Source organism: Prionailurus bengalensis, chromosome C1, assembly GCF_016509475.1.
Source record: "Prionailurus bengalensis isolate Pbe53 chromosome C1, Fcat_Pben_1.1_paternal_pri, whole genome shotgun sequence".
NCBI classification, from domain to species: Eukaryota; Metazoa; Chordata; class Mammalia; order Carnivora; family Felidae; genus Prionailurus; species Prionailurus bengalensis.
The window spans coordinates 27,339,102-27,352,541 of NC_057345.1; the positions used below are offsets into that span (position 1 = coordinate 27,339,102).

Genomic DNA, 13,440 nt, shown 5'->3' on the forward strand with positions numbered 1-13,440 from the left:
GGCATTCAAATAGGCTACACCAAATGTGCCATTTCAAGCAAGAAATAGCCCCATTACTTATCACTCTCCCTTCTATAGCCCATTAATCAAATCATAAGGAGAATTTAAATAAGCATTGTGCAAACTATGCCTAAAAGTCATTACAAAATTTTCAAAATAATCCTATTAAAATCCAAATAGCATTTTCTTTTATTTTTTAATGTTTATGTTATTTTTGAGAGAGAGACACACACACACAGAGAGTGTTATAGAGAGAAAGAGGGAGACACAGAAGCTGAAGCAGACTCCAGGCTCTGAGCTATCAGCACAGAGCCCAATGCGGGGCTCGAACTCACACACTGTGAGATCATGACCTGAGCTGAAGTCGGACGCTTAACCAACCGAACTACCCAGGCACCCCTCCAAATAGCATTTTCTTAATGAAGACGTCAGTTATTAAATACTATTTTCCAGAAGATATCATTCACTCATTCAAAATATATTTTATTAAACTAATGGCGAAGTCTCAGTTCTTGTAATCTGCCACATTTGATTGTTCCTTCCTTCTAAACAGATGAAAGTGAGACTCAGCAAACATAAGGGACTTAGTCAAGATCATACAAACTAGTACATACCAGAGAACACATCAGAACTCTGTGATTCCAAAACCTATGCTCAAAGAAGCCTCTTAAGTATTTGAAAGTGGGGAGTCAAACCCATAGCAAAAAGCCTAATAAGCCTTTTTCCTGCTCCCTGGTGTATATGGAGGAGAGCAACTTAAATGTACACATGTATTTAAATAAAAAGCTAGAATGAATCCTCTAGATTCCCCTCTCCCCATCTGTGTGGAGTTTTTTTTCCATCTTTTCCTGCTAACCTCATCTTTAATTCTTACATGGTGAAGTAATATCCATTCAATAAAAATATTTTTTAAAGTTTATTATTTATTTTTGAGAGAGAGAGAGAGAGAGAGAGAGAGAGAGAGAAAGGGGGAAGGGCAGAAAGAGAAGGAGAGAAAATCCTAAGCAGCATTTGCATGGTCAGCACAGAGCCTGACATGGGGCTTGATCTCAAAGTGTGAGATCATGACCTGAGCTGAAATCAAGAGTCAGACACTTAATCAACTGAACTACCCAGGCGCTCCTCATGAAAAATATTTTAATGCAATTCCCTTCCAGTATATAAATGTATAATAACATTTTCAGTGGTATCTGTGGATCAACTGGATGACATTTATTCAGCAAATACTTACTGAACACCTACAATGGGCACATATTTATACGTTATCTATATAATCTTATACAGAGATCTTGACACATTTAATAGAACTGGAAATTTTATGCTTCCCCAAATGCACAAACATACTTATATGTTAGTGCAGTAACTAATAAGGGAGACAGTATGAAAGAGCATGGTATTTGGAGTTAGAATCTTACCTCAGCCTTTTACAGGCTATATATGTGTCTTTGGTATACCTGGACACATAACAGACTCTTTAAACTCTTTATGAACCAGTCTTAATAGCCTTGTAAGTAAAATGGGGATAACATTCATCTTTATGGTGTCATAGTAAGCATTAAATAAGGTCACGTATATATCTAGAATAGCACTGTCCAAGAGAACCTCCTATGATGACGCACATGTTCTATATTGGCAATGTCCAATATGGTAGCCACTAGCCACATGTGGCTATTGAGCACTTGAAAAGTGGCAACTGGGGGCGCCTGGGTGGCGCAGTCGGTTAAGCGTCCGACTTCAGCCAGGTCACGATCTCGGTGCGTGAGTTCGAGCCCCGCGTCGGGCTCTGGGCTGATGGCTCAGAGCCTGGAGCCTGTTTCCGATTCTGTGTCTCCCTCTCTCTCTGCCCCTCCCCCGTTCATGCTCTGTCTCTCTCTGTCCCAAAAATAAATAAACGTTGAAAAAAAAAATTTAAAAAAAAAAAAAAAAAAGAAAAGTGGCAACTGTGACTGAGGAACCAAATTCTTTTTATAGAAACAAAAGTTTATTTCTCATTCAAAGTCCAAGAAACTCTCACCTAGGAACTAAATTTTAAATTTTATTTAATTATTTATAATTGTAATTGCCATATATGACTAATGGCTACCAAACTGGACTGTGTTGATCTAGACCAAAGCCCTGCACATATTAAATGATCAATGTTGGTTTATTGCTATTTTTCCTATCCATATCAATAATTTTTTATATCCTCCTCTTTACCAGCAAATCAGTTCAACTAAAAAAGCACAACAAAGAATCTCATAAGAAATTTATACCTATTAAATTGCTTCTTCAACCAAGCAGCAATAGCAGCATAGAAACAAGTGATTTATTAGTCATACGCGCCACACACTGTGCTAACAGCTTTGCATGATTACTTCATTTAATCTTTATAATAATTCTGTGAAGTAGGTGCTATTATCTGTAAACAGAGAAATTAAGCTTAGAATCTGTCCAAAGACACAGCTAGTAGTAAGTCAGTGAGCACAGATTTAAACTGAAGCAGTCTAATTCCAGAGATGGTGCTTAACCACAATGCTAAACCTGCCTGCATCTTGAAGAACAAGTTTATTTAAAATTCATTATGTACTCTGCAATAAATAAATGTCCTCCCAACCAAATACCACCCCCAGACACACACACACACACACACACACACACACACACACACACGGAGCAACTTAGAAATCAAACAATCTGAGCCACAGACACAAAGTTATACACATGGTAACTGGCTGACCCAAAATAAGTCTCATGTGTGAGTGTACACATGTACTAAATCTAGTGACTTTGCACTTATTAGGAAGACTAAAAAAAAATATCATCTTTCTCCCCAGAATAAAATGACTAAAACATAAACTTGTATTTTGGAACAATCTAACTTGATAGAAGGGTGGCGAGCAGAGACTGGACTCAGAACCACAGGCAGAGTCTGTCAATACTTACTAGAGCCCTATACCACTGTCTACAAGGGATATTTATTTGTTAAGATATCAAATGTGTCTGCTAGGAGATTAACCAGATCCAATGCATTTGCATGAAGCGCATTGCCACTCTTATCTCAGTTCTAAAAGGAGCTTAATTTACTTAATGTCTGCTATACTTATGACAAAGTATTTATTGTGCCCAAAGCTGGAATTCTTATCCCAGTTCTGCCTGACAAGTCACAGGAATATTTCACACAGCAAGCCACAGTATGCTGTGGTATTACCATATACCACAGGAATTTCTGAGTGGCGGGAAAGCTCGTATCTGACCCATTTTCCTCTCTCACAGAGCAGTGAGCAAGAAAAGGCCAATGACCTTTTACCCCGATCAAAACAATGTAGGTAAATTTGTCTCCTTCCCACCATCATATCTCTAGCTTCTCTTCAAATCTCACAATCCTTATATTACACAAGCCCCTAGGCCAAAGGTAACACTGAGAAAAAGAGGCTCTATTTATTAAGAAGTTCTCAATCCAGGGTTATTAGGCACTAGAAAATAAACTCCTTTAAAGACCTGTAATAAGTAACTTAAAAAAAAAATAATAACACCTGTATTGTTTAGACTCCTGCCATAACTCAGCTTAAGCAAGTGCCAATGAAACTAAAACCATACTAAAAACATGAATAGTGCTGATGTTCTAGAAACACTACCAAAAAACCAAGGAGCTGATGTAAGGCAGAACAGTCAAGTAATTATGGCACCATTAGAGTAGCTCTGCTGACCTGCTGGGTGACCTGTAACTAGTCCCTTTGCCACTTTATGCCATTCATTCTGTATCAGTGACAGAGAATTAACTACTATGTATCTCAGTGGAATAGTGAGTAGATTAAATTATTAAGCAAAATGCTTCAGGCAAAAGTCATATGAATGTTAAATATTATGATTTACAAGCATTCATTTTCCTAGCACTCCTGTGGGGTTAGGAAGTTATCTCGATTTCATAGATGAGTACACAGGCACAGGGGGTAAGGTCACATGATAAGTCTCCATTCACTTAGTCCCCGTGGGAAGGGAATAATACACACCTTTAGCAATCACATGAACTTTCTTGGCACATCCTACACAATCTTTAATACATTCAATCCTTAACTTAATGTTGCCATCTTTTAACATGCTGTTGCTAGAACCAAAACATCTCTAAGATAGCAACAAGGCCAAAGTAAGTGAAGATGAATAATTCTGTGTGCTATGGCAAGAATAATCACAGAAAGATAATCTCAAGGTGAAATGTGCATTGTTATTTTCAAGATCTCACCTCCACTACCATGTAAGAACTTTTAGCTGTAGGAATTAAGAATCATGGTTTGCTATGAAAACACTGACAAAAATTTTTAAAGGCTATCTCAGGCCTTCATGTTGGTGTGACCCATCCAAATTCTCTGTGAATGTATTTTCCCCTCAGGCTTTAATTAGCGAATATACAGAAAAAGAAAACAAATCCAAACAGCCTGAAGAGTGAATAAGTACCAATAATGAGAAGGGCTCAGGAGGTCCAAAAAGGGCAAAATTACTACTATATAATAGGAATATAGAAGAAGCACAGAAGATTTTTCTGCTCTCATGTAAGCCTACTTGCTATACTGCTTACCCGACTCCGAAGACAGTCAGCCAGGTTTCGGCGTGTGAAATTAGCTGCTGCTGTGGGAGACAATTCATAACCTGGTCCAAGAGATAAACAGTCATAAGCAGAAGAAATAACAGCACCCCAAATCATCCCACTACTCCTGTTCTTACATCCTTCCACCCTCTGTACACCCAGAGTACATAAAGTACACAGAACGAAGAGTATAATCCTACTTCTTGTCCGTTTCCCCACACGACAGTTGTGAAATAGCTGCTTAGTACTGACAGTGATTCCTGGCCACAACACAGAACCAAGGCAACTATTCTATGGTGAGATCAAATGCACAGCCTTGCTTAAGCTGACCATTCATCAATAGACTGTGGTTTCCTCTATAGAGAGGGGTACAAATACACAAGTATTAGGAAAGAAAAGAACGAGGTCTCAAGATGGTGATTTTTAAAGTTTATTTAAAAAGGATATTGGGAAAAGAGAGGCTGGAAGTTAGGACTGCCTCAGTCATATTTCATAAGATTTTCTTTAAAAAAAAAATAAGTAACTTTATTAAATGATTTTCAAAAGTACAGGCCACAGAAAAACACATTTCCATCACTATCTACAACATTTTTAAAAAACAGAGTATCTCAAGCATAAAACCTCTAAAAAGAAAGTCGTAATGACAACAAAACTACAGCCCAGAGAAATGCCATCAGGTATGTGTTTAATAATGCACTCACTTTGGAACTTAACCCCCCAGTAAAAAGGGACTAGTGCCAAAACCCAAGAATGACCCAAAACTGAGCAGCCCCATGCAGGAAATGCCAGTTTGGAAAGACAGACAGCATGCGGTTAAATTATTCCCTACAACAATTCACACACCAGTGTTACAGCAGGTTAAGATTTAGATTAAAATTCTAACAAATATTTATTGAACAGCAATTATGTTTCAAGATCTATGCTACCTGCTTTCATATGTTATTCAATTTCATGCTCACAACAAGCCTATCAGTACCTATTAAATTATAAGGGGAGCAACTCTGAACAAGCAGGAATACTTTGCAATTCTCCACCTAATCCCCTAAACACCACTAAGGATTTTACAGTTATTTTAAAGGCAGAAAGGTCTGATTCCTATTTATATATAGATTTTTCTTCCTTTCCCTTATTTTATCTCAGTTCTCAAACTTTAATATGCATTAAGAATTACTGTGCAGGGTTATATACACAAAACTGCATGTGACAGGTAATTTAAGATTTTCAAGGCAATTTTAACCATACACGACTTTTGTTTTCTGCACTGACTTTCAACTCCAAAACCCATGTAACAAGCAACTCTCTCAACTGGTTTACTCTTCCTCCCCCTCCAATCATGAAATATTGCTGCAGCTACCGTACTTGAGAGACATTATTGGCTTCCCTCGCCTGCCATGTAGGCAGAAAGTAGAGCCACTAGAAAAAAAAAAATTCTTGAAATACTCTCAACTTGCCTAAACCTAAGTGCCATGTGCTTCAGGTTCCTTTTTCATCTTTGAATTCTCTGTGGTACTAGCCAGAGTGCTTAAGACAGAGGAGGCCCTCAAAAATATTCATGGAACTGAATGTATGATGCTAAATTTACTACCTAAAAAACTACATAATTGGGTCATATGCAGCCATTTTATACAATGATATTCAAAGTAAGTTCTTTCACAGCTCCATATTATACCAGTGTGGTGTCTAAGTGTATTAAACTGTAAAGTAACTGAAGGTCTTTCCTGCTAGTGACACTATGAACTTTCCTGGATAATAGGGCTAGTGGCAGTATTATTTCATAATAATGCTTTGCCTAATGAGGAAATCCTACTGAGGAATCCTCTAACAAGGATTAGAGCTCATTAGCCCCAGAGGAAACTCACAAAAATCCTAATTATCTTCCTAGACATGAATCTGCCAGAAAGGCAAGGCAGAACTCTTTTTGATAGTAAATCTCCCACAATTACACAGAGCTTTAAGTTCACAAGCATTTTACATATTATTTATTATTATTATTATTATTATTATTATTATCTCATTTTAGAGATGAGGAAAATAAAGGCCCAGAGAGGATAAGTAACTTGTCACATTAAAAAAAAGAATAGTAAAACCAAGTTCAACTGAGGTCTTTTAGCTTTGAGGTTCAGCCATACCTTAGCTCAAATAACATCCTCTGAAATACCTAACACTTAAAAAGACTGATACTACCATGTTCATCTCCAAGGTGGCCCTCGAGTATCAGTGGTATAATGGTTCTCTTTTCTGCTCCAGGATTTTTACAGAAAATCTTCAGGATCAGAAGGAGAGTCTAGTTAAGGTTTTAAAAGTAGGAAGATTCAAATAAAAACATGGCCACATTGGTCTGCTCATATGTAGAACTGCCAGTAGAGAGTATTTGTTTTTAGTTCAGATTTAAAGACAAATCAACCAAAGTTACATTCCAAGTATTACCCACCATTTCTCATCTTATAAAGTTGCACATTTTTCTGAATATATTCTGCAAACTGTACAGTGTCTCCAGCCTCTCCAACACACAGAAGTAAGATTTTTTCACTCATCTTAAACATCTTGTCATGATCTGCTCAAAGAAAAAAAATAGTGTTAAAAATTACCTCATCAGAAATTTACTGCTATCACACAAGAAGCCATAAATATAGTTTATCAATCACTATACTGAATAATTTTGCTAATCACTGTTTTTAGAAGACTTTAAACATTTTTAAAGTTTATTTATTTATTTTGATAGAGAGAAAAAGTACGTGTGAGCAGGGGAGGGGCAGAGAGAGGGAGAAAGAGAATCCCAAGCAGAGCCAGACACGGGACCATGAACTGGAAGATCATGAGCCAAAATCAAGAGCAGACATGCAACCGACTGAGCCACCCAGGCAGCTCTGTTTTTAAAAGACTTTAATGGGCAACTATATTAATTACTCTCTTTCACTCTCCATGTTAAACCCATTGGTGTATTTTATTAAGGTCAATCTCAGTTGAAGAATATATTTGAAGGCCGACCATTGAAAATACAGTTAAATACATTTAAAGGCATTTGAAATGCAAAAAAACAGAACCTTCAAAGAAATTGAAGGAACCAAGCCAATGGCCATTATCTTTAGGCTCATGATTACAAAGCCCTGCAATGTCTCTACAAATACAAATGTTAGTTATTTTGTTTATACACACACAAAAGCAGAGATGAAGAACCAGTGCTACAATGAAAATTAAGGAGCCCTCTTGAGAAAGAACAAAAAAAAAATCAACTGAGAATATAAATCACCTTAAAAAGTAAATCAACACCATTTCCAAAGCAAAGAGAAAATTAAAATGACTGCCAGAGCAAAAATACTAATGAATATTTTAACACTAAGCTATTTAAAAATAACCTCAAAAATCCCAAAAGTCTAATCTTACCTAGTTGAACCACATCCATTCAGATTACACAGGTAAACAAATACTCATATAGCAATTAGTGCCTGAGGAAGAAAACCCCATGTTCGGCATGTAGCTTCAGCAAAGGCCCAAATGTCCCTATCCCACTCTCACTTTCACTTTCCATTTTTCAAATAGTGCTGAATAATCTTCCCTGGGAGTCAGGTTTGAAAGCTATTTGAAAGCTTCTGAAATGCCAAAATACCTTAATAAGATTTAATGAACAAAATGCTACAGTCAAGTTATTTTACAAATGTTTGAGTTGTAGAACCGTAAGACTTCTTAGACTGAAAAAAAAAAAAAATCACACAAACTGTACCTGCAGATAGTATCAAACTGCCTTGAAACTCCTACACACACACTTTTATTCATTTATTATAGGCTACAGAAGACTCAAAGACTGTTAGTTTGCAAACTTGGTCATAAAAACAAAAAACAAACATATATGGATATATTACCTTTCCAAAGAAAAAGGACCAGAAGAGTATTAGATGCCACTGGCATCTAGGTTCTTGCCAGTGGCAAGAGTATGCACAATTTTTATTTCTTTCTTCGTGCTTGTTACCATTTCTTAAAATGCCTATACTGGGGCGCCTGAGTGGCTCAGTAGGTTAAGTGTCCAACTTCGGCTCAGGTCATGATCTCTCAGTTTGTGAGTTCGAGCCCCACGTCAGGCTCTGTGCTGACAGCTTGGAGCCTGCTTCGGATTCTGGGTCTCCCTGTCTCTCTCTGCCCCTCCCCTGCTCGCACTCTGTCTCTCTCTCTCTCTTAAAAATAAATAAATATTAAAAATTAAATAAAATGCCTATACTAAACCTGCATCATTTTTATAAGAAAACATTACTAAGTTTGCATTATTTTCACAATGAGAAAAAAAGGTGTTCTTATTTTGGAAAGACAAAAGCTTGTTTACAAAGAATTAATGTCACATTTAGGAGAAATGCTAAAATTCTGGGCAGTAAACTGTTCAATTTTTAAATGAACTTAATTTAATATAAGGCCAAAAGTGTTTTTTAAGCATCTATTGTGTGTCCAGTGAACAGCAAAGGGAGATGTTATAGATGCTAATAGCTCCCTGAGGAAACAGCCTATGTAGCACTAGGGAATTTCTAATCCTTGACAAAGAACTTACAAGATCCACATACATGAAACAAATGAGACAACAAAATGAAGAATACCAGTATTCAATACTGAGAAAAGCCAACTGTACTAGAACCCAAAATCTTGGATTGATTGATTGATTGATTGATTGACTGATTTTAAGTAGGCTCCATGCCCAACATGGGGCTTGAACTCATGAATGACTGACTGACTGATTGTTTGTTTGTTTGTTTGTTTGTTTGTTTTAAGTAGGCTCCATGCCCAACCTGGGGCGTGAATTCATGACTCATGACCCAGAGATCAAGAGTTGCATGCTCCCCCAACTGAGCCAGCCAGGTGCTCCAGTAGACCCTGGTTATAATCCGGGCTCAGCACTCTGAACTTGGGCCCTAGTTTTCAAGTGTACAAAATGGTTATACTATCACTTACCCCTACCTAACTCATAGGTAGGGAAAACTGTACATGCACAATATTATTATACTCAGTATTAGACAATGTAGTTCAGATTACACATGCTTTATGAATTCAGGGGAAAAAAGCACTCTGTGTGGGCTGAAGTGCTCTGAGTAATTTAAAAGTAATTCTATACAGACCAGGAGACAAGAGACATGAAATGTGGCATATAACCAAACCGAAGACTTGGGGCATTTTCATAAGCAAGCAATCTCTGGGAAACATCTTCTCTCTATCAAAATATCACAAAGTGACAAACCAAAGAAACAAAAACAAAAACAAATAACTGATTGGAAGTATCATTCTTACTTTATACTTGGAGAAAATAAATCCCAAAAGGTTACTCATTTTCAGCATTCTTGCTTACTCTACATAAGTTCCTTCATGAAAGATAGGGAAAAGTCCTCATAGAATTCCAAAGCTCCTATCATAAAACATTTTATACCTAGAAAAGACTATAGGAAAATTAGAATTAAGTGCAATTATTTCCAACTATTTTTCAAGAACTAACTCAAACTCATCTTTCCTCCATGCCACAGTGACCTTTCTTTTTTCTGAATACCCTCAGGCTTCACTCCTCAAATCATTAAAAACTAACCTAATATTGACTACCTATCCTTCTTTTATCATACAAAATCATCTTGTAGTACCTATTTTCTTATTTTCTTAATGTGTTAGACCCCTGTGAGGATTATACAGAATACCTGTAAAGGTACTGACTTCATTACTGTTCTACCTAGACAATACTTCCTGCTAAAATCACCTGTATATCAAAGGTCTTAGTATTCAAAATAATGGACAGATTTACTCTCAAAACAAGCTGACTCTTTTGGAAAGCATGATTTACAAATAAAACTTCTATAAACTGATCATGGAATTTCAAGTCATCTGACTTGAGGAATAATCCAATTCATACCATAGATGTCTAACAAGTCACTTGTAGGTCTCTCTTCTTCAAAAAGAACAGAATTCAAGCAAAGCCCCTCAGAGATTTTTCCATCTCCCCAAGTGGTGACAGCCTGACAATCAGAAGCCTGTCACCTCTAAAAGCAGTGATGGGCACATACTTCCCGATTTAATCATTTTTCTTTCCTTAAACCAAAGATTAACTATAGCCTGCCTTCAAAGCTTTACCTAATCTCCACAAGCTGAAAGAATCTCTTCTTCTGAATTACCTAAAAACAATTTCTTCGTCCTCTGCGCTACAGGACAAGTTTGCATTTTTATATACACAGCATAACTTTCTAGCTTATACTAGAATTATTTGTACACACATCTGAGTCCCTTATTAAATTGTAACTTCTTTTAAGATACAGGCCACGGGGCGCCTGGGTGGCGCAATCGGTTAAGCGGCCGACTTCAGCCAGGTCACGATCTCGCGGTCTGCGAGTTCGAGCCCCGCGTCGGGCTCTGGGCTGATGGCTCAGAGCCTGGAGCCTGTTTCCGATTCTGTGTCTCCCTCTCTCTCTGCCCCTCCCCCGTTCATGCTCTATCTCTCTCTGTCCCAAAAATAAATAAACGTTGGAAAAAAAAAAAAAAAGATACAGGCCACATCTTATTCTTCTTCACATCCCTTCAACACCCAGCACTGTAATGGGCAACACAGGTACCCAAAACCTATTTGTCAAATAAACATTAAGCCATCTGAGCCAAAGCATAATACTCTTTCAACAGTAGCATGTCTATGATCAGTCATGAAAAGACACTCTTAGATTCAGCAGATCAACAACCCAAATCTTTAAAAAATTATTAAGTACCGACTATGGGGAGACAGTATAGTACAATACTTGTGGGCAAAAGATCTGAGTCAAACTGCACTGGTTTGAACCCGGGGTTCTGCCTCTTGTGGCCTTAGGCAAGTTTCTTAACCTCTAGGCCTCAGCATAAACAGCTGTTAAATGACGATATACTAATGTCTATCTTAAAAGTTTAAATGAATTCATGTAAATCATTATTTAAGTACTTAGTATTATCACTACTACCTATTTGTCATTGCACTAAGCATTTGCACCAAACTTTTTCACTCAATTCTCCCAACAAGCTTGTGAGGTTGGTGTTACTAACCTGACTGAACAGATGAAGAAATCTGGGCACTGCGAAATAACTTGTACAAGGTCACAGAGCAAATTAAGTCAAAAGGCTCCAAACCCCGAACTCCACTAACTACTTAATACTTAAATACAAAGAAAACTTGGCCGCCAGTGCCCTGGAAAACCGGAAAAGGAGGATCAGGGCTGAGAAATGGGAAGAAACAGGCAGCGGGAGGGAAATGCCAAGTTTCTAGTCCCACACACAGTCTGTCTCCCCAGGATCTCACCTTATACCACCAGGAAACTAACCTCATTAGTAGCGACAACAGGAAAACTTTATCAAAGATTCGGGGGTCTAGGGACCCTGGTGCCCGGCAGGTGCTTGAACACATAAAAACTGAATTCCCACAGGCAACTCACCCAGCAAACATCTAACGAAGGCAGAGCAGAGCACTGACCTAGGAGCCATAGGAGGAGCGAATGCCAAGGCCCTAGGCCAGTCTGCCCGTCTCCTCGTTCCAAAAACTAAGCAAGTGCAGAGCAGGGCACGCGGGATTCCACCTCCCAATCCTCCCTGGTGCTCACCCAACCCCCTACGAACTCTGTCCGACTGCCCCCAAATCCAGGCCGGCCGGGCCTCCCCTGTTTCTTCTCACCGTCCTTCATCTGGACAATGCTGCTAGCGGCCACTTGGTCGGAAGCGACAAGGACATAGTCGGGGCCCTGGATACCGATGAGGTACTCCATAGTGGCGGGAGGCCGAGAGGACAGAGCGTGGGACTCGCCGGCTTCCCGGCCTCACCGGTGAGACAGCACAGCCGAGCGAAGATTTCGCGTGACACTAACCGCGCGACCGCCCGGGCCTCCGGCGCGTTCGGATGACGCCCAATTGTCGCGAGAGGTTGTAAAGTGGGCGAGGCTTTGGGCGTCTTACTGCGTTCGCTTTTGGCCTGGCTCTCACGCAAATCTGGTGTACGGGCTGCTTGCTTTATGTAACGTCCAGTTTCTTTATTTATAAACTGAGTTTAAAACTCGCTTGAGAATGAGATCATGCGCTATATGTAAAGCTCGGAGCACGTGTGGGGGCTGAAATGGCATGCGTCCCTCGATGGCTCTTTCCCTTCGCTCGGTAAAATATCTCCAGAAACTCCTTTCTCTGAAAGCCAGGTTACAGAAAAATGAACTTGACGAGAGCCCTATTTATGTGTTTTACAAAAATAAAATATGGTTGAGTTAAAGCTCTAAGCATGAAGAGTAATTATCAAAGATCTATTTACAGATATTCCAACTTCAAATTACATGCAATTGTTACTTCTGGAAACAGCGGCTTGAAGGGAGGAATTTCACTTTTAATTTTAATCACATCTGTATTGTTTGAATGTTTTGCACTGCTCATGTATTATCCATTTCTTTTGAATATGGAACAAGCATGGCCATGTCTTTATATCTTGAAGTCATTCTGGGAAAAGCTGAAATATTTTATGATTAGTTTCTGACATTCACAATTTGGTCTTCATGCCAGCCCTACTAGCTTCCCAAGAAATGACAAAACAATTCCAATTCTATTTCCAAGACAACTGTGCAATTCATTTGCTTCTGCAGAAATCTGTAGTCCTTACTCTCTTCAGAATGTTTCTTCCAGCTCTCTGCCTGGGAAGGAATATAAAGCCTGAGGAGTTAGGGGCAGCCCATCTATCATGAGATGGATGCCAGGGGCAAGTGAGGTCATTAAGTCAACTGTACTGCTGAGAACACAGATGCATCCATCATCCTAGAAAGATTCTTTTCTTAAACACCACTGTGGGGAGTCTCCCTCCCAACCCCCTCTCTCTTTGTGTGTTTGTGTGTTTTTTAACTGCAAAGAGTACACAGTTGTACTATATACACAAATCA

General features: G+C 38.7%; 1 protein-coding gene across 2 annotated transcripts in view; it reads right to left on the bottom strand.

Moving 5' to 3' along the window:
- Positions 1–12,422, bottom strand: part of PSMB2 (proteasome 20S subunit beta 2) — a 34,176-nt gene extending 21,754 nt beyond the window's left edge. The window contains exons 1-3 of one of the 2 annotated variants that reach the window (XM_043574461.1): positions 12,204–12,422; positions 6,993–7,115; positions 4,553–4,623 (exon numbers count right to left, since the gene is read on the bottom strand). In XM_043574461.1, the coding sequence (XP_043430396.1) occupies positions 4,553–4,623; positions 6,993–7,115; positions 12,204–12,294 (285 nt within the window). In that variant the 5' untranslated portion in view covers positions 12,295–12,422. The remainder of the gene's footprint in view (positions 1–4,552; positions 4,624–6,992; positions 7,116–12,203) is intronic. The other variant, XM_043574462.1, reaches the window with a different exon arrangement.
- Positions 12,423–13,440: the final 1,018 nt, after the last annotated feature.